General features: G+C 32.4%; 2 protein-coding genes across 2 annotated transcripts; both read left to right on the top strand.

Annotated features, from left to right (window-relative positions):
* Nucleotides 1-927: 927 nt before the first annotated feature.
* Nucleotides 928-6,906, top strand: FK (Ergosterol biosynthesis ERG4/ERG24 family). The gene is made up of 13 exons (XM_085723895.1): nucleotides 928-1,197; nucleotides 1,298-1,415; nucleotides 1,500-1,570; nucleotides 2,088-2,144; nucleotides 2,633-2,724; nucleotides 3,495-3,542; nucleotides 3,726-3,846; nucleotides 3,935-3,981; nucleotides 4,562-4,643; nucleotides 5,325-5,401; nucleotides 5,567-5,686; nucleotides 6,267-6,341; nucleotides 6,446-6,906. The coding sequence occupies exons 1-13, from the start codon at nucleotides 1,150-1,152 to the stop codon at nucleotides 6,597-6,599; spliced, it is 1,110 nt and encodes a 369-aa protein (XP_085580021.1). The 5' UTR covers nucleotides 928-1,149; the 3' UTR covers nucleotides 6,600-6,906.
* A 13,352-nt stretch (nucleotides 6,907-20,258) lies between these two features.
* LOC146955814 (uncharacterized) lies at nucleotides 20,259-20,972 on the top strand. The gene has a single exon (XM_085748973.1). It carries the CDS (start codon nucleotides 20,259-20,261, stop codon nucleotides 20,970-20,972), a length of 714 nt encoding a protein of 237 aa, XP_085605099.1.
* Nucleotides 20,973-21,962: the final 990 nt, after the last annotated feature.

The raw sequence follows: 21,962 nt of genomic DNA, 5'->3' as shown, positions 1-21,962 counted from the left end.
TCTCCAAGAACACACCTAATTTCTATCATTTTCCCAATCTCCTCCCATGAACAAGAGACTCGTTGATTTCACTCACCCAAGGTGTTTTCCAATTGTTTCCCAGCTCTAGAGTCTAACCTCCAAAAGAGAACCAACACTTAGCCTTTGATTTCCTAAGGATCTTCTCTTTTGGTCTCCAAGACTCGACCAAGTTGCTCACAAAGACTCTTCTTTGATGTGTTTCTCACCCCATAAATATCTCCCCAGAAGGCACCAACCCTCTCTCAAGAGCCCCTCTTTTGGTTCTCTAAGATTCACATCTTGAAACTTTGAACTTCTCCCAAAGACCTTCCACCTTTAATATCTAAATACCTTAAAAGTTCTCTCATTTGGTTTCCACAAGATTCATCAAGTTTACTCAACAAATGGGTCTAGAGTGCTTAAATTGTGTTTCTGATCATGTCAAATTGTGCTCCGATTTTCTAATTCGTACATAGTTAAACTGAACGTTATCCAAAATTGTGCCCCAATTTCTACAAATCGTGCCCCGAATTCTACAAATCGTTCTCTGATTCTTGTCGAACCAAAACTCCAATCTCTAAACCAAAATTGTGACACGATTTCTCCAAATTGTGCCACGATTTTGCTGAAACACAAATATCAAATTTTGAGTCAAACTCAACAATCTACTTCAATAATAAATACACACATTTTTTATCTCAACCGTCAATATAAGACGAGATTGTTCAAATAAAAAAATGTGTCCTTTTAATTAGGGAAATGTTAACTAGTGCCCCGGGGGCACTGGTTAAGGACCATAAAAAGCAACTTTTTATAAAAGTATGTGTAATCAGTGCATTGGAAATTGAAAATTTTCACATTTTTAAAGAATAATTATTTAATTTAGCATGCTTAACGAGTGCCCCAGGTCACTCGTTAACAAGACCTTTTTAATTAATATGATCTCGACCTTCCATTTAAAATCGAACGATTGAGATCGGTTACAACCAATTCAATCTAAGCACATGGTGACTCCAATTTTAAAAGTTAGCTATCAAAGAAGACGACTTGAACACTAACTGTCACTCTCTGCAACATAGCATAGCATTCTCAGATATTAAATCAAAGTCACACTATCTTATACTCCCTGAAAACTGCATAGTATCACACATGGATCTGGATTTTCTCATTCACGCTCTAATTCCATCATGGAACTCCGTTAGTTCAAACTACTTACAACCCATTTCTTTAATTCATTGATTTATTCCAATTCAATCATCAATTTCATATCTTTTTGCATTTTTTGAATCTGGGTCAGGTTGCTTTACTCGCCGGATTTTTTACTTACTTAGCCATTGTTGGATCCATTCTCCCTGGAAAACTTGTTCCTGGTGTTGTTCTCTCTGATTCATCTCGTCTTCATTATCGCTGCAATGGTTGGTTACTGTCTTTATTAATTTGTTTTTGTTTTTTTCTTGTTCCTTAAGATGGGGATTTGACTTTATTTGCTTTTTTTTAAGGTTTATTTTCTCTTGTTCTGTTGGTTGGACTTCTTTGGATCAGTGCCAAGATGGAATTTGTATCTCCTACTGTAAGTGTTTGCATAATTTGTATATAAATAATTCAGTTGTTGTGTGCCTCTATATGAATTGATCATGCAGTTTATTTGTCGCATTTGTGTAAGTTCATGAAATACAAGCAAGGATCGTAGTGAAGCAGTGACACAGACACCGGACACCGATTCAAATTTGAAAAAAATGACATAATTGAATGTAATCACATGTGTGGGTGTCTGTGTCGGACACCGGACACAGCTTGTATTAGAAATGCCGGTGCTACAAAGAGCATAGCACCCTTTAGTTTGACTTTTGATGCAGTAGCAATTTCTTCTATTAAGATTTGGGTGATTCTAAATTGTACTTGCGGTTGTAGTTAAGTTAAGAATCTTGATATTGTGGCAAAATACAGACAAATGTGTGGCTGCAATTTCAGTTGCAGAGACCTCTAAAACTTTTATATTGCGGCTGCAATTGCAGTTGTGGGCCATAATTTAGAACTAAGTGCAGAACTGAAATATGGTTTATGAGCTGTTTTGATAATTCTTGCAGGCCATAGCAGATAGAGGACTTGAGCTGCTGTCTACAACTTTTATCTTCAGTTTTCTTGTATGTGAGCTTAGAATTAACTTTTATCTGCTTGTTTATTCCTGGATATGTACTGCTGTCAACACAAATTTGATGTAAATTAATTAATTTTCAAATATATCCTACCAATGTAAGAGAATTGAGAATGTAAGCGAATATCACAGTTTTAAACACATTCCACAATTCTATATAAAAAGTCTTTCTGAAACTTAGCTTATTAGGTGATATTTAGTTAAATCAGTTAGAAGATGGGCATTTTTGGTTGTTAGTCTAAAGTTTTCTTTGGCATTCCTTTGCCCATTTTAATTGAACTGTTCCATGTGATCCGTTTTGAACTTAACCAACAAAAAGAATCACTGATTTCTGGACTTAAATAACATCTATCTCAGTTTGTGTTATAGTCTTGCAAATATGAATAAAATGGTTTGCTTAAATTATCTTCTGTTTTATTTTTATCATTCTGGGTAGCATGATAATTTTCTTCCCTTTGGGTTGTATATAAATGGCAGGTGGCCCTCATACTCTATTTTTCCGGTTGCAAGTCACGAAGTAAAGGTTCATCGCTAAAACCTCATATCAGTGGAGACCTGATACATGATTGGTATGTTATGAATGTTACTTTAGCTGATTACTACTTTACTGGAAAAGTTATAAAGGGCCAATGTTTGGAAGTTGTAGGTATCTTTAGAGAGATAGCAGAAATAATATGAATGTGCAATAAGTTATTCCATGACCCTTATCCTCTCTTTTCCAATTTTAATATGCTACATTATCTTCCCACTTAATACTTCATTTAAACCATAAAAGCTTCTCGATTCTTCCATTTTCTGGCCCTTGGCTCCCTGCAAAATTTTGCTGTCTTCAAGAGCTTATAGTATCGAGTAGTGAGAGAATTAATATTTTGGTCTTGCTTTTGCGCTTAATTATGATTTATATTTTATTTCTTTTTTTATCTATTTAGAAAAGTTCTCCGTATGTGTGCTATATACTAAATGCACCTCGTCTATTTTAAAATGAGAACATTGATATCTTTTCTTTATTGTGCTTTCACTTTAAATAACATGTTGATAAAGTATTTGAATTTGTTTAAAATATTATGTCTATTAAGTGAGGGATATCACAATAGACTGTGATGCACTATGTGGGCAAACTAGATGAGGCCAGTATGATGTCTCACTGCATTAGTAATGAAGTACTTCCCTTGGCAAAATTCTGTTTGTTTGCGTTTACCATGTTTTATAATTTTATCTCCTGAGCTGGAAAAGTACTGGCTCATGCACTTAGTAGCAACAAGTAGACTTTCATCCCCTGAAAAAATTGTGTTTATGTAGTTAATCTTGTTGATTTTTGTTTTCCATTTTATTTTAACAGGTGGTTTGGAATACAACTAAATCCTCAGTTCATCGGTATTGACCTCAAGTATGTGAGCTATTCATTGTGGTTCCTTGCTTGTTCTGACAATTTGTATATATAGTTCACATGCATCTTAACCGACTTTTGAAATAAGACAATATATAAACACCATCAGCATAATTAAAGAGGTGTGGTAACTTCAATCAATATATTATGCTGCTATACATCTAACGGAATTATCAATTGCAGATTTTTCTTCGTTAGAGCTGGAATGATGGGGTGGCTACTTATCAATCTATCAGTTCTTGCTAAGAGCATTCAAGATGGTACTTTGAGCAAATCAATGATTCTCTTCCAGCTATTCAATGCAGTAATCTCAAAAACTTGGCATACTTTCTTTCGTTGATTGAATAAACTCGTATGCTTCTGATTTTTAAATTTCTCCACATTTGTTCCAGCTATACATCCTGGACTACTTTGTACACGAAGAGTACATGACATCCACGTAAGTGAGTTACACCTTTGTGACTAGAAGAGTATTAGGTTGACGTGCTCTTTAGATTTCATCATCCGTAACATGTCCTATTTAAGTTTTATAACGATGTCATTCTTTCATATTGTTGTAAATCAGAATTCTTGCACCAATGGAAAGAAAATACCTGATGAGTTTTAGAAAAAAAATCAACTTAGGTTTGGAATTTTCTATGGTTCATGTCATGTGTATAAAATTGCAGACTAAATCAAGATTGTTTTGGACTCCGTTGAGATGTCTTAAACTTGAGTTATGTCAGGCATTTCAAATAAACAAAATATCAACAAGTATGCTTGCAAGTGGTTGGCTTGTATTTTATTTGACGGGGGTGGTTACATTGAATTTGCAAGCGCCTATCCTTGTGGATTTTTTCGCTATGGTCAAGTTTTTTGATGCAGTCTATGCATTACCTTTCTGCACTAGGGGAAGAACCACCCATCTTAGAATTCAATGACAATAGACTGATACGATTTAATTTGTATGTCATAGATGCATTGGGGGGGATTGGTATATGATAGTGTTCTCTTTTTTAACCATTTCTTGTCTTTTGCAGATGGGACATAATTGCAGAGAGACTGGGCTTCATGTTGGTCTTTGGAGATCTAGTGTGGATTCCTTTTACTTTTAGCATACAGGTATCTGTTATAATTACGAACGTGGTTGACAAATAAAGATGTTCCAACCTGCAATTTATTTTGCAAAGCCATGAAAGAGACATTACTTGTTTTGAGCAATGTCATACTGTTGTAACTCACTTTTTCATCACCCTCGTTTTAATTCACTTATCCATCATATCTACTTTATCTCTCCTTCTCATTTCTATGTCTCCTACCTTCCTGATCCAATAGGAATAGGTGCTTAGGGAATTGCAAGGATTTTAATAATTAAGGTTCATAAGGATTCACTTTGATATGATATCAGTCTTCTAAACTTATTAAGATTTTGAAAACATGTATACTATAGTGCTTTTAAATACTTAAAATCATACTTTTCTTTCCTTTTCTCTACAAAAGGAAGCTCATCAACAACGAACATTACATGTCCAATTAATTTAGTAACTAAATGCGTGGTGCATTACATATCAATGACAAAGTGAACTCAAGAAGACAAGTTAAAATAAAAATAATGTCCAAGAATATGGGCTGAGAAATAGTTCAAGATAATATTCAATTAGAGTAATACCTCATTTTCAAATAGCATTATAGCAGCCCCTGACTCATAAGTCATAACAACATTTCCTTGCAAAGTTTTATTTACCTTCACTTTATTTTACGTCTTAAAGTCTTGCATGTATTGACAATCTGAATTTCTGTTAGGGCTGGTGGCTCTTGAGGAACAAGGTTGAGTTAACAAATGCAGCTGTTGTAGCTAATTGCTTTGTCTTCCTTATTGGGTAACTTAACCATAGATTGTAAAAGTGAATTTTATAATGCACCACACACTTCTTAGGCGACTTAAAGTTGACACAATTTTTTATGAAAATTGCTATTAATGTAAATATCAAATAATCAATTATTGTTAGTAGAATTGTAAACTTTAATTGAAAATATAACTGCAGATACATGGTATTTCGAGGAGCAAACAAGCAAAAGCATGATTTCAAGAAGAATCCAAAGGCTCCTATATGGGGTAATCCTCCAAAAGTCATTGGAGGCAAGCTACTTGCGTCTGGTTATTGGTAAGATCTCTTTTCATTTGATATCTTTTTCACTGTTCTTTTCTTTCCATCTTCACATGTTTTGTGGTTAAAAGAATAGGACATTAGACTTAGTTTACCTGGAATTAATATAACTTGTAACTGGAATTAATTTTTAGGCTTAAATGCACTTTTGGTCCCCTTATTTTCACTAACTCATGATTTTAGTCTTCCAGTTTTTAGAATTTCGATATTTTCTCAGTCGTTGAATTTAAGATTTATTTTTCCTTATATGTCAAGTTGAATAATGAGTTGCAAAAAGCCAAAAGGTGACATGACAATGCATATCTGTTGGAAAATATGATTTTTTAAGGTTTTATATAAGCAAAAATAAGAGTTCAACTTCAATGGTGGAGAAAATTCCTGAAATTACAAAAACTAGTGAACTATATTTTCGGATTTAGAAATGAAGGGGTTAAAACTGTGAAGCATTGAAAAAAAGTGCATTTAAGCCCAATATTTAATATTATCATTATCATCTGTCATCTTGGAGATGTTTAGAATATGTTCATATTATTGTTGCTGTTTCTCATTGGATCTTATTATCATTATTTTGTTAAAGGGGTGTTGCTAGACACTGTAACTACCTAGGGGACTTGCTGCTTGCTCTCTCTTTTAGCTTACCTTGTGGCATCAGGTGATCTCTTTAACTCTATGATGTTAATATCAAGCTTTCAATAACGATTTTTGTAAAAGAAAACAATGTAAACCGTTTTATAATGAATATTCCGATTGTTGCAGTTCACCAGTTCCATACTTCTATCCAATTTATCTTCTTATTCTGTTAATCTGGAGAGAAAGAAGGGATGAAGCTCGTTGTGCAGAGAAGTATAGAGATATATGGTTAGAGTATCGTAAACTTGTTCCATGGAGAATTTTGCCTTATGTTTATTAAAGGGAAGAGAAAAATGCTTCACCATTAATCTCTCATTTACCACACTTTGATGTAAATGGGTTCATGTAGTCCCAATGCATACACGTTCTGTTCTTAGTGTTTGTATTAGGTAGTTTGCTGACCACATTTGTTTTTTGGTTACATTACCATGTTTGTTTACCAACTTGTTTATCTGATAGATAATCTTAATTAGTTATGGAGTTAGATGGCAATTAGTTCCTTTTGGCATATACTATCTGATACTGACAAAAACAATTGAGATTTTTTGTTTTTAGTGTTTGTATGAAACTCAAACTTGGTTCCATAACTACTATTAAGCGGCTCCCACAATACTACATCTCACTTATGCAACTCGAGTATATTTTCCTCTAAAGATAGAAAAATTTAACAACTTTTATGAAACTCAAACCTTTAATGATTTTTTATTTGAAACTTTTAATTTGAGAAAATAAATCAACTTTTAATTTGATGATAGTGTAGGTTATATAAGCTACTTCGACCATTTCTTTGTTGCTCACATTGTCATATCATGGTTTTCCAGTGAGGAGAAAAAATAAGAAATACTAGTTCATCATTTTGCTACAAAACTCACTTGGATACCTTTATTTGAGTTGCTTTAAGCCGTGTTATTTGTGCTAAGTAAAGTATCTATAGTGGTTTTGTCCAACCACGTATTGTCATCTACAAAGTTTGAAGTTAAGAGCTTGCTTAAGTGATCCGAGTTTCATTCGTCTCAAAACAACGTGATGTTGGTAAGAGGTTCAATGTAGTGGTATGTTGGTGTTTTGAAATTTTAAAAAAAAAATTATATCATCAAAATTCTGTGTTAACTCAATTTGTCACTTTTAAGCGAGGGTACCTTTGCTTAATTTTTAAAATAAATGAACTTCATTTTCTATTAAAAAGAAAGAAAAAAGCATGGAAGATCAAAATCACATCTCTAATCAAAATGATATCACATAACGATACAAAAAAAAAAAATGATGTTCTTCTTTCATATTTTAAGAGGATGTCCTCGATCCTTGAAAATTTGAGAGAAGTTGCACCTCATGAATTTGGATGTTCAAACAACAAGAGTGAAGATTGGATAGTAACCAACTCTTGTAGTTAACACGGCGGTCTCAACCAATGTTAAAAAAATAAATAAGAATAAGGTCTTTTTTTTACTAAAAAAATAAATGATATTCGTTCATTCAAATTGATAGAGTACATTCATACAATATAAATTCACTAAAAACAAAAAAGATGAATTAACGAACAAACTCACAACAACTATATTAATAGCATAAAACGACAAAGTACTAAAGCCTACAGATATGACTATATTCAAGTCTCCAGAATATCCACATCTAAAATCTGCAACGTTGACGACGTTGAAGTCATTGACTAGATCTGCATTGAATTGAAACTTTAGAGTTTAAATAGCATTTACAAATGAGTTTATATTTACCTTCTTCTAAGAATACTAGATAAACAGCCAACTAAGAACCTATGTATCCCATATCTTCTTAGTACTAGATCAAACTCTTACCGTTGTTGGTTTTATTTTTCTCTTCATAGAACAATTGGTGATATGATAACATTTTTGTTTTAGAAAAAGCCTAAAAAGTGTTCTTAGATCATCTATCAATTAAACAAATATAGAAATATTATTTACAAAGTGATGTAATTCAAAATTTGTTATTTGTAACATCGTATTTGAATAAAAAAGAAAATACCCTTGTAGGGTAATTATATATTCCCCTAGAGCTATACTCCCTCCGTCCCGTAATACTTGACCTACTTGGATATTTCACACAGATTAAGAAAAGTGTAAAGATGAAAGAAAGATAATGATATTTTTACTGAATTGCCCTTATTATTATTTTTAAACCTTCACTTTTTTAAGTAATGATTATTTTCTTTGTTCCACTACAAACTTTTACATGGAGACCACAAAAAATATCTATAAGGGGTAAACTTGTCAAATTAAGCTTAAAAATTTGAGAAGGTCAAGTATTGCGGGACAGAGGGAGTATGTAACATGCAAGTTGTAGTATATCATGCAAGTTGTAACCTTAAAGACCTTAGTACTCCTTGTGATATGTAAGTCGTAGATGGTCATGGATTTGCTATAGAAAAAGTCATCAAGAAAAAGTCCACAACTTGCATTAATCAAGAAAAATTGTTTGAGATTATGTTAAAAAGTTGTTTTAGCCTACACTAATGAAAAAATTCAAAGTCAATCTAATTAGCCGTTGAAAGCATAGATGGTGAGATTGAGGCGGCTTCACTTGTGCTATTGGCTCTGACATCTGTGCTACATTGGGGAATCGGGGTGGCACTTTGGTGACATAATGTCACCGTGACATTAAATCTGAGCCACACAACACACACCTTTGTGTGGCCCAGATTTAATGTCACTCATACAACACATCTGGGCCACACAACACAACTCTTTGTGTGGCCCAGATTTAATGTCACGGTGACATTATGTCACCAAAGTATTATCCGGGGAATCGCGTAGTAATCTTTGTACTATCAGTATGCATGCACACCATGTGCTTCCTAAACCTCATCTTTTGGGAGTGGCAAAAGTAAAAAAAAAAAAGGAAGTGACACCATGGTGAAAGGTGAAAAGATTCTGTAATTAAAATTAGGTTTAGTTAACCATGCTTAAAAGCTTAAAATTAGGTCTAGTATAAATTTTATCTTGAAAATGTAAGTTTTTATTTTTGTCTTATCTATAATGACACAAATTTTGATGCAAATTCACTTATTTTAGTAATTTAATGAATGTTTTAAGGATACTCATTAACATTTTTTTAAAAGGGTCTTACTAACCGGTGCCCTCAGGGCAATGGTTAAGGAATATACAAATAGAAATTTTGTGTTGGAAATATAAGCTGTTACTTTTGATCAAGTAATTATTACACAATTTTTTCATAAAAACTTACTTGTTTTAAATGCTTAATCAATGTCCTTGGGAAACTGGCAGTGCTTAGCATTCTCCTTCTTAAAATTAAAGATATCTTATTTGAACAACTAATTTATAGGACAACTAAATTATATATTTATACTATATACAAAGAGAATAAGGGGTTTTGGACGGATTTTGGGTTGATTTTTTGTTATTTCAATTATACTCTTAAATAAAATTTTCTATAACAATGTTATATTGCTGGTGTTATTAAAAAAAAGTGTTATAATTGTTGTCATTGAAAAAGATAAATATGGTTTGTTGAATTTGTTACATTTGAAATTCATAAATATCTATACTTATAATTTTAATCTATGTCAAAAAATTTATATAAAATATTGTTTGTAATTTACACGCAAAATTTCTATAAAACATGATTGATAATCGACACGCGTTAGCGCAATAAAAATAGCGCACATGCCCGTCTTTCTGCTACTATATATAAAAGAAATATGGATATTGACATGAAAACTAGAATAATAAAGAGAAGTTTCCGCTAGTATATTAAATGGACAAGTTTCAATGTAAACTTATTTTTTAAAACTTTTTAACCAAACTTGCACATGATAGAAAAATCATAAAAAGAAAATAAGAACACAATAAAAGTATGAGAGTAAATTATCCTAATTTTTTTTATAAAGTAGTTGTACAAATATTATTTATGTTAAAATAAGTTCTTGGTAAAAATTTATTATATTCACAATTTGATTGGTGAATAGAATGTACTAGGATTAGTAGTTTTTGGGTAAACAAGATAGAATAAATGAAAACAAAATGAGGGCAAGGATAAGAGAGTTACAAAGTAGTAAATAATTATTCTATCTTAAGTGACAGAGTTGATTGTGACACGTATATTATGATTTGAATCTTCAATTATCTATTGGTAAAAATCATAAAAAATGGATATTTTAAAAATATTTATCGAGACGAATTTAACAATATCACATATGATATCATTTGTCTTTATATATTAGTAAAAAAATATGATCAAAATATGCTACGTAGATAGTACAAATAATCAAACTATATCATTTAAAATAGGATGTAAGGAGCGTTTATTTTTATTTTTTGTCAAAATGTAAGCAATTACTTTTTTTTTGTGGTGGTCGGGACTCGAACCCTAGACCTTGCATATATTATGGAAGTTATACCCCACACCCCTACATATATACTTTCACCCCAACATTCAACCCGAACTACCCATTTTACCCTCTTATATAAATTAAAATTCTTCAATTATTTTAATTTGTCCCACAGCCTTTCTGGAAAGAAGAGAGTAACTCACGTTCATACCATACCGGTCGATCATGGTTGATGGATTGACACCCTCTTTACCGTAATTGTTGATTGGTGGTTTTCTGGGATCGTTGATTGATAGTTCCAAATTGCAATTGACGTTTCAGTTGAGGGCTTTCGGAAACCGCAATCGTCGGCTTACGCTCCGAATTGGATTTTTCTGTTTTGGATTGTTCTCGATAAACTGCTTTATTGATTTCGGGTGTAGTTTTGTTTCACGTTCCAGAAAACTTCACCAACAATTTTCAAAAGCTTCACCAGTAATGATATTTTTTAAGCTTAACCATTAATAATTTTTTAAAGCTTTTTTTGTTTTTAGCTTTTTATTTTGTTGTTGTTAATTCTTTGTATACCAGTTAACTAATTTCGGAATTAACATATTTAGTTTTCCGATATTCACATGCCATTGAAAAGGATTTGAAGAGCTTTCTGGCGTAGCTTATGGAAACATAAGCATTGAGTGTTCTGAAAATTTGATTGAATTTGGAAACGTTTGATACTGATTGTTAGACAAAAACTACAAATCGGAAATGTTAAAGTTGTAGGGTGAACTCCTATTGAATGAATTGCCGTGTAGGGTGAACTCATACTGTTAAATTCAAAGAGGGTAAAATTGGACTTTTTAAAATTTGTAGGGGTGAAAGTATATATGTAGGGGTATAGGGTAAAATTTCCATATATTATGCATTGTCCATACCAACTGAGTTAAGCTCACAAGGACCAAAAACAAGGGTGTCTTAAAATCAAGAAACAAATAGATTGAATACATATGATGTCACTCTTAAATATATTAGTTTTGTTCAAAAAAAAATTCTTAAATATATTAGTGGTTGAGTTATTCATTGATAAGTTATGGGAAAAAAAATCTTTAACTTTGGATTTGATCCATAATTGATTAACAATATCGAAAGTTTTACCATGTAATCCATAGCACATGTTAAATAATCCCGAATATCAAACATCATAAAGTCATGATGTTTTCAAATTAATAATCAAATAAGACGCAAAATGAGAAAAAACAACATTGCGAATATTTTCCACACCTCCACCTGCACACCCTCAACTTGAATAGTAGTAATAGCATTAACACTACGACGACTAGACATAATACCATGAAAAAAATTAGAATTCACATCTCATTTCCTAAGTCAATTCATCCGAGATTGCTGCCAACAAATACTCGTATTGACTTGAGATAAAGAATAAAGATTTGGCGTTAGCCCATGAAGCTCTTCCACCTCTCGTCTAATAACAATTATTTTCCCCCTTGCAGTCCAATGAAGAAATACGCATTTTTAAAACTTTAATCCTACCTGATAAATTTTGAGTATGATTATGATGTCAAATCTTAAGAACCAATTTGATTTGTTTGATCTTTTCTTTAATGACAAAACCACCCCACCATCCACCTGAAAAGACTTTCATTAATCAATAACAAACTGCTTATATCCAGGATATCCGCGTAACATTTCAGCATCCAATACGGTCTTGGACCCAAATCCTCATCATCAACAGAAAGCGTAATCAGACAATGATCATTGAACCCTCTAATTTGAGCCACTTGGATGTAGTTAGGCCAATTAAAACATCAATCCTCAAACAAGAAAATCTATCAAAGTTTGCTCATCGATTACTCATCTCCTCGACACCACGTAAACCGACGACCACCAAGAGGAAGATCTACCAACGAATTGTCGTCAATGAAACTATTAAAAGGTGCACAATCTAAATAACGATGAATAACCCCTAACACTCTTCTACTCATCCCCACCTCGAACGACATTGAAATTGCCGCAAACACAAAGATTTGTCCCCACATGGCTACCAATCCACACAGATTAACTATCCCACAACAACTGCTTTGTCCATTTTTTTGTTTTGTCTTTGGCTAATTTTTCCTTGCTTTTTGTTTTGTCTCTTGGACTTGTAACTGTGTATTAACTTTGGTGTTCTACTCTGGTACATCTTATGTAGGTAGAATGATTTTTTTTTATCAAGTAGTCTAGTGGTTAGATTCACACACATTATGTAATGAGATGAGAAGTGGGGAATCCGGGGTTTGAACCCCAACCCCTACACAAATTATCTCTGGTAGCTGCTACCAACTGAGCTAATTCGTAATATATTGATTTTGGGAAGAAAAAAAAAGGACAACAAAATATCAAATTAACTAAAGTTAAATGTTAATTAATAATTTATGGAAAATGCTAACCGGTGCCCCGGGGCACTGGTTAAGGATACTAAAAAGGGAAATTATATAATAATTATTGTATTAAAATTTGTGTAATTAATCCATAAATAAGTCAACAAAATTTCCTTTTATGATAAGAATTTCCTTTTTTTGTATGCTTAATTTATTAATCAGGGCACCGGTTAGCATGACCCATAATTTATTAACTTTATTATAAAAGTAATAAAATAAATGTGACTCGCTTGCCACGTTGGTGGCATGTCAAATAAAATGTCAACGTGGCAAGATCCAAACATTATATAGACCAAAAATTAGACTAAAATTCGTTATGGATTAAATATAGAGAATCCAAATTAAATATTATATAGACCAAAAATATATTTAACTCAAATAACTAACAAAAGACAAATTTAGATACACATTTATTTTAGAGAAATGCTAATGAATGTCTTAAGGGTATTTTTTAAGGACTTTAGATAATATGCTTATATTGAAACTTGTGCGGTCAATTCATCGAAAATTGAAATATTAAACTTTTTCAATGAATAATTTTTTAATTAAAAATCTTTAAAGAGTTCCCTTAAAACACTCGTTAGCAAGACCCTTCATTTTAACTCTAATATATTTACCACACTTACAGTGGTACATCATATTTAGAGAAGACCATAAATCTACTATACACATTACTGTATAATAATAGAAGAAGTACAAGAAAAAGAAAAGCAAATGAGAGTGAGATTAACAATGAGGCGTGGAATATTTCATGCTCCTTTCTCTTTTCAAACTTTCCTTATATATTCCAATCATTGGAATAATTCCAATCATTGGAATATCTTCTGCCATCAATTTTTCTAAATTATTGTCAGTTAATAGATGTCATTTTCTTTAACCAATGACCCATTTTCTGTGTTGTTGTCTGTCCTACCATCATCTGAGCCACTAATGTTTTTCTCTCTTTCCAAAACTGTTGTTATTTATTTCTTTATTTGTTATGAGCTCTCAGTTGTTGGATTAAACATATGAGGGATGGTTGAACAATAAAGGCAGGAGAGGATCTATTTCCACTTTAGACCCACCAACAAAAATTATTTTTCATTAAATTTTATAGGAAAAATTATTGGGTTGTCTTTGATGGTTTTCTTCAATTGGTGTCATAATAATGAACTTGGTACCTCGAAATTTAGAATACTCACACAAAGTATGTCTCAAGTATATTTCCATTAGAACCAATAGTATACTTATATTCTTTTTAAGATATGTTTGGCAAGACAAATATGTTGGCTTCTGGTTTAAAGTTTATAAGCTCACATGATTCAAAAAGTATATGTTCGGTAACTGACATTTCATCACGAGTTTATAGCTGATTTTTTGGACGTTATTTTAAGTAATTGTTTGAGCTTGTAGCTTATAATTTTTTGTCTCTTTTCCACCCTCGTGATTTTAACCGAAACCTAATTTTGGTCTTTTTGGGTGTTAAGCCTCTGGTTCCTATGAAAAGAGGACTTTAGCAATCTAAAGTTCTGTTGGGAGGAAACTAAATTTTAGCAAGGAATTATTCCGCCTAAAAATTAAACTAAGTTTGACGATTCGTTCTTTGGTGGAATTCATTAAACCCCTTGAATTCAATCTTTTAATTACCTTTATAATTTATAATAAAATAATTATCTTTTAAATGTTGGGCAATAAAAGATCGGGCCTCCTCTCTCAAAAAGAAAAAATGATCGGACTTTCTATCTTTTTTTTAGGAAGTTATACCCCACACCCCTACATATATACTTTCACCCCAACATTCAACCCGAACTACCCATTTTACCCTCTTATATAAATTAAAATTCTTCAATTATTTTAATTTGTCCCACAGCCTTTCTGGAAAGAAGAGAGTAACTCACGTTCATACCATACCGGTCGATCATGGTTGATGGATTGACACCCTCTTTACCGTAATTGTTGATTGGTGGTTTTCTGGGATCGTTGATTGATAGTTCCAAATTGCAATTGACGTTTCAGTTGAGGGCTTTCGGAAACCGCAATCGTCGGCTTACGCTCCGAATTGGATTTTTCTGTTTTGGATTGTTCTCGATAAACTGCTTTATTGATTTCGGGTGTAGTTTTGTTTCACGTTCCAGAAAACTTCACCAACAATTTTCAAAAGCTTCACCAGTAATGATATTTTTTAAGCTTAACCATTAATAATTTTTTAAAGCTTTTTTTGTTTTTAGCTTTTTATTTTGTTGTTGTTAATTCTTTGTATACCAGTTAACTAATTTCGGAATTAACATATTTAGTTTTCCGATATTCACATGCCATTGAAAAGGATTTGAAGAGCTTTCTGGCGTAGCTTATGGAAACATAAGCATTGAGTGTTCTGAAAATTTGATTGAATTTGGAAACGTTTGATACTGATTGTTAGACAAAAACTACAAATCGGAAATGTTAAAGTTGTAGGGTGAACTCCTATTGAATGAATTGCCGTGTAGGGTGAACTCATACTGTTAAATTCAAAGAGGGTAAAATTGGACTTTTTAAAATTTGTAGGGGTGAAAGTATATATGTAGGGGTATAGGGTAAAATTTCCCTTTTTTATCAAGTAGTTTAATGGTTAGAAATTCACCTATTAAGATGAATAAGAGGTGTCCGAAGTTCAAACTCTAACCCCCTGCATATATTATACAATGTCCTTATCTACTGAACTAAGCTCATTGTGACATCGAGCTTCTAATCTACAAAAATAGGAAACAACCATAAATTTTTTATCCAAATATATGTGTTGTTATAGTTAATTTAAGTTTAGTTTTTTTTTTTTGGTTTGTACGTTTAATTTTTATATATGTGTTTTCTTTGGGAATTTTTATATAAGTGTTAGAATATATGTTACCGTTTCCGTGAACTTACCTCAGTTGGTAAGGACAATGCATAATACATGTAAGGTCCAGGGTTCGAACCTCGGACACCATAAAAAATAAAGAATATATATGTTACCATTACATTTGTTTTGGAGGTGTTACATTTAAATTTAATTTTTTACAAATATAAAAACTAAAACAAATATAAACTTGAAATAAAATTTTGTCGAATAAAACTTAATTTAATAATTATATATAAAAAGATATATTAAATTAATAAATTTAAATCATTAAATATTAATTGACATAATTTTTTTATGAATTAAGAATGTAATTTTGTCCTAAAAAATATTGTAATATCATGTCTTTTACATTTATTAGTTGAATTACCTTACCATTACATTTGTTTTGGAGGTGTTACATTTAAATTTAATTTTTTACAAATATAAAAACTAAAACAAATATAAACTTGAAATAAAATTTTGTCGAATAAAACTTAATTTAATAATTATATATAAAAAGATATATTAAATTAATAAATTTAAATCATTAAATATTAATTGACATAATTTTTTTATGAATTAAGAATGTAATTTTGTCCTAAAAAATATTGTAATATCATGTCTTTTACATTTATTAGTTGATTGAACCAAGGAAAATTTCTCAGCACCATGAATGTAACTCAGGTCTTTTTAAACTCTTTCAATATTTCAACCATTTTACCACATATGACAACACCTTCTAATACAATCAATGCAAAACGTTAATTGTAATTAAAACCAATGAACGTGGAAAGTGAAAACATATCAGGCAGGTGTGGTTGCTCTGCGACCGATATAGTCATTGACTATGATCGAATACTGAAAACATTTTACAGGAAATTATTTTATCATTTTGAAAATTAAAATTAGGTAAAGGTCAATATCTTACATAGAAGATTTCAATGCAAACACACATTGATGTACCTTACACTAAGTGGTCCTATTGTTGTTGCCTAGTAAAGAAGGAAAATGGACAGATCACACAAGGATTGAACTTCTTTGTTTGCTGTTCCTAGTTTGCATGCGTGGCGCTATGGTCCTCTGTACTTATCAAATTAATGAAATCTTTTCCTTAAAAAATAAATAAATAGTAATTCCATAAAATTAAAATGTAACATTTTTTTTTGAAAGAATAAAATTAAAATGTAACATGTATAGCGAATTTGAGATGATCTAGAAAGGATTTAAATACTCCATCGGATTTCAATTATAAACAAAAGTTTGTTTATTAAGATCATTCTTTTTTTTTTTTGAGCAATTATTAAGATCATTCTATAACTAGTGTATTTGGTCTTTATTGTATTTTTTATCAAACAAATTAATTATCTAATCAATTTAAAAAGTAAATTTTTGTTTAAAATTGAGACCGGAGAGGGTATACTCTGATTTGGATTGCATGATTTCAAATAAATGAAAACTAAATTTATCAAATGATACTCCCTTCGGTCACTATTATAATAAAAAATTCACTTTTTAAATTCATAAAACAACTAATATATCTGATTTATAATATATACTAGATACATCGGTTGTTTAATGAATCTGAAAAAAAAAAAAAATTTTGTTTATAATAGTGATAAGAGGAACTATGTGATAGTCAGTCAAATGTGTCAAAACCTAAACAAGCATAAATGATTAAGAAAAATACCAACACATGTTCTTAAGACATTAATCAAAGGGAAATGTTAACAAGTGCCCGTAGGGCACTTGGTAAGAGGTTTAAAATGAGAATTTTATCTTAGAATTTGTGTATTCAACACATTAAAACATCAAAAAGTAACTTTTTCTACATAAAAATTATCAATGTAATTTCACCCTTGATATGGAAGCATGGAGCAAAACCAACACTCCAAACTTCCGCCATGAATCCAACAAATTACGGAAAGAGCTTGACACCATCCGAAGTAGCAATGACCACACATCTGATGCATCTATTACTAACATTCAAAACAAGCTTTCTTGTGTTTTGTTGCAGGAAGATATTTATTGGAAGCAGCGATCCAAAAATTTTTGGCTTAAGGATGGTGACAAAAATAGTAAGTTTTTTCATGCTTCAGCTAGTGCAAGGCGCAAGAGAAACACCATCAAAAAGTTGTGTGATGCACATGGTATGTATGTGGAAGATCAAGCTGGCTTGTGTAACATTGCCCAAGACTATTTTTGTCATCTCTACACACCCAATGATGGAGATCATTCATCAATTATTGCTACTATCCCTCAATGCATTTCTCCTGAAGATAATATTGCCCTAACTGCTCCCTTTAAAGAAGAGGAATTCAGACAAGCCATTTTTTCTATGCACCCTGACAAATCGCCAGGACCCGATGGCCTTAATCCAGGTTTATTTCAAAAGTTTTGGCCTCTTATTGGTACAGAGATCTTCGAAGCTTGTTGCTCGTGGCTTGATGAAGGTAACTTTCCCCCTAATTTAAATGATACAAACATTGCTTTAATTGCAAAAGTAGATCGTCCAGAGAGAATGACGAACCTTCGCCCCATTTCACTTTGCAATGTCATATACAAGATTCTCTCAAAAGCCCTTGCCATCCAGCTCAAGAAAATACTTCACAAGTGCATCTCTGATTCTCAAGCAGCTTTTGTCTCTGGTAGAGATATTCTTGATAATGCACTCACTGCTTTTGAAGTTCTCCATTATATGAAATGCAAGACCAACGGTAAAGAGGGAAATATTGCTCTAAAGCTAGATGTTAGTAAAGCCTTTGACAGGCTCAAGTGGAGTTATCTTCAAGCAGTGATGGAAAAAATGAGGTTTTTAAATGTTTGGATTAATTGGATTATGCAATGTGTCTCATCTGTTAACTATCACGCGCTTGTCAACAATGATCGTGTGGGGCCTATTTCTCCTCTTTGTGGCCTTCGTCAGGGGGATCCCCTTTCGCCTTATCTATATATTATTTGTTCAGAAGGTCTCAGTTCTTACATCCGTCACCATGAGAATAACAGTCTTATTCATGGCACACGCATCTGTCCAGGGAGTCCATCTATTACTCATCTCCTCTTCGTAGATGACAGTTTTCTCTTCTGCAAGGCTACTGTCTCTGAAGTGACTACCCTCAAAAATATTCTAGATACTTATGAGACTGCTAGTGGCTAAGCTATTAATTATCAAAAATCCTCCATCGCTTTCAGCCGTAATACAAATTCTTCACTCTATAGCAACATTATTCATCTCTTGGGAGTGGTGGAATTTATGGGGAAAGGTAAGTATCTTGGCATGCCATCTATGGTAGGACGAGACAAAAAATCGATATTCTCTTTTATTAAAGAACGCATTTGGAAAAATATCCAAAATTGGAATGCTCGATCTCTTTCACACGCAGGTAAAGAAATGCTTCTGAAATCAATAGCCCAATCTATTCCTACTTACTGTATGAGCGTTTTTCTTCTCCCTACCTCTTTTGGAGAGGAAATAGAGCGCATGATGAATTCATTTTATTGGGGTTCGAAGAAGAATGGTAGCCGAAGTATAAATTGGTTAAATTGAGATAAGATGACTGCTTGTTAGGATCAAGGTGGTCTCAATTTTCGTGACATTGAAGGTTTTAACCTTGCCATGCTTGGTAAGCAAGGATGGAAGCTCCTCACAAACTCCTCCTCTCTCCTCACTAGAGTTCTCAAAGCTAAATATTTTCCTAGAAGCGGTTTTTTGGACGCCAATATTGGGCATAGTCCAAGTTTCACATGGAGGAGTATCTGGAGCACTATGCCGATGTTATCTCTTGGTTATAGGTGGAAAATTGGCGATGGTAATGATATTAATGTCTGGAAAGATCGATGGATCCGCACTCGTCACAATTTGCGGCCTTCCTCAATTCCGTCAAGCAATCTTCTCAACATGATTGTGTCTCAACTTTTCAATCCAACAACCAACACTTGGAATCGAAACTTTATTGCTTCTATCATAAACACACAAGATACATCCGATATTTGTAAAATTCCTTTGCACTCTCGAACTGATTCTGATACAATTATTTGGAATGCATATCCTAATGGCTCATACACAGTAAAATCTGCCTATAAGATGTCTTTGGGTATTTCAGACCAAAGAACAAACTATCATGTCTCTGGTATTGGAAGTTAATATGGTCATTGCATGTTCCGCCTAAAATTAAACATTTTTGTTGGAGATTGCTTCGTAGTTACTTACCCACGAGGTCTAACTTGCAAAGTCGTGGAGTCAATTGCCAATCAGTTTGTGTGGTTTGCAATAATGACCTGGAAGATGAAATGCACATGTTTATGCACTGCAAGTTTGCTACTGATTGTTGGAAAGAGGCAAATTTATGGAGCAAGATAGAGTCGTACATGATGTCAAGCGGTAGTTTTTCATCTATTATCTTTTCCATTCTTAGAACGCTTGAAGTGGACAATCGTGCTAGATTTGTTGCTATTTTATGGAGTATTTGGCTCGCACATAATGCTTGTTTATGGGAGCAAAAACCTGTCAATGCACATGCATCTTGTGTCCTAGCCCTTGATACAGTTCGCGATTGCATGTGGTGTCATCGTCTCAATGATGATGTGGAGTCTGCTGCTCCAGTTTGGTCTAAACCACAGACAGATTGGATCAAGTGTAACGTTGATTGTGCCCTTTTCGAAGCCGAAGGAAAATTCGGCGTTGGTATCTGTTTTCGAGACAGCCTTGGACATCTTATCCAAGCTAACTCTATGGTCTTTCCTTCTGTTACTACCGCAGCTGAGTGTGAAGCTACCGCTCTACAACAAGCCCTCCAAATTGCTCTTGACCTTGGCCTAAATTGGGTAGTATTCAAAAGTGATTGTCAACTAGTTGTGAATGCAGTCCTTAATAATAGCTCATATATGAATGAATTAGGAAGTTTACTCTCTAATTGTAGGACTTTGCTTCTATCTAATGCTAGTTATGCTCTAGCTTATATTAGGAGACAACCTAATATAGTCGCTCATAACCTTGCTCAAGCGTCTATATTACATGTTAGTTCCAGTATTTTCTTGCATCCTCCCGATTGTATTCATTCTAATATTTTAGATGAAATGAAATGAGTTACCTTTCCTTAAAAAAAAAAAACTCACATAGATTTCTTTTCACCCTTTTAATTAACAAGCATAGATGTGCATTTATTATTTTTACATGTGATGGCTTATACTTAAGATGTTTTTTTTTTTTTTATAGATTTCTTAAATCACATGTTAATTTGATCCAGCTAAGTATAAAGTACTCAGATACAAACTTCTCAAATAATCTCGCTTTAACAATTTATTTATGATTGCGTAAAACAGGGATCCTATTATCTATTTAGGGGATTGTTATTTAGACACCTAGAAATTCCTCACAAATACGTATTGAACAATAATTAATTATCATTCAATGTATAACAACAGTTAACTACCTCTCGACACTTTTTAAGCAGTTAAATCACTTTTTAAATTAATTTAACCGATTTAAAAACTCCCGATAGTTAATTGTATTTAAAGATGTCTTGGATAATTTAAGGTGTCTGTAAGCATTTGTTAGATGTCTAAAAAACAATTTTCATATATTTAATACCTGGGACTATTTAAAACAGGCCTATGTGGAGAGCTAGGCCAACAAAGTCTTAGCCTTAGAGATCATAAAATTATAAAGTATGATAAAATTGAGTTTGACATATATAAACTTACTGATTACTTTATGATTTAAACTTGAGTATTTTAATTAAAAAAATGTCAATAGTTAATGTGTCAGGGAATTGGTTACTAGCATATACCAATCATTGAACCTCAATCTCAAAATACCCAATCATCACTCAATCAACTCAATGGGTTCAACAACCACTGATTTAGATGAAAAGTAAAATCTTTGGACATTGGTTAAATATGTTATTGATCCTTACATTTTACCTTCATTCGAAGAATAGTCCTTACATTTCAATAAATGTTTTTAAAATCCCTACATTTTTCTTCGGTTAGCACAATTAGTCCTTGTTGTCAAATTATGCCCAATCACCAAACATACAGTTGACGTGACAATTTTTTTTGTTGTTACAGTTTTTT

The sequence above is a fragment of the Medicago sativa genome, chromosome 1, assembly GCF_051527215.1.
Source record: "Medicago sativa cultivar Bolivia chromosome 1, Bolivia_mono, whole genome shotgun sequence".
Taxonomy (NCBI): domain Eukaryota; kingdom Viridiplantae; phylum Streptophyta; class Magnoliopsida; order Fabales; family Fabaceae; genus Medicago; species Medicago sativa.
Note: the sequence above shows the minus strand (reverse complement) of the source record. Positions and strands in the feature narration are given on the sequence as shown.

Bases quoted from the DNA above. Each gene is read 5' to 3' on its own strand.
- FK (XM_085723895.1), top strand. From the start codon at position 1,150: ATGGATCTGGATTTTCTCATTCACGCTCTAATTCCATCATGGAACTCC. The intron at 2,145-2,632 runs GTATGTGAGCTT...TATAAATGGCAG, and splicing joins CTTTTATCTTCAGTTTTCTT to GTGGCCCTCATACTCTATTT. The intron at 3,847-3,934 runs GTAATCTCAAAA...CATTTGTTCCAG, and splicing joins TCTTCCAGCTATTCAATGCA to CTATACATCCTGGACTACTT.
- LOC146955814 (XM_085748973.1), top strand. From the start codon at position 20,259: ATGTCAAGCGGTAGTTTTTCATCTATTATCTTTTCCATTCTTAGAACG.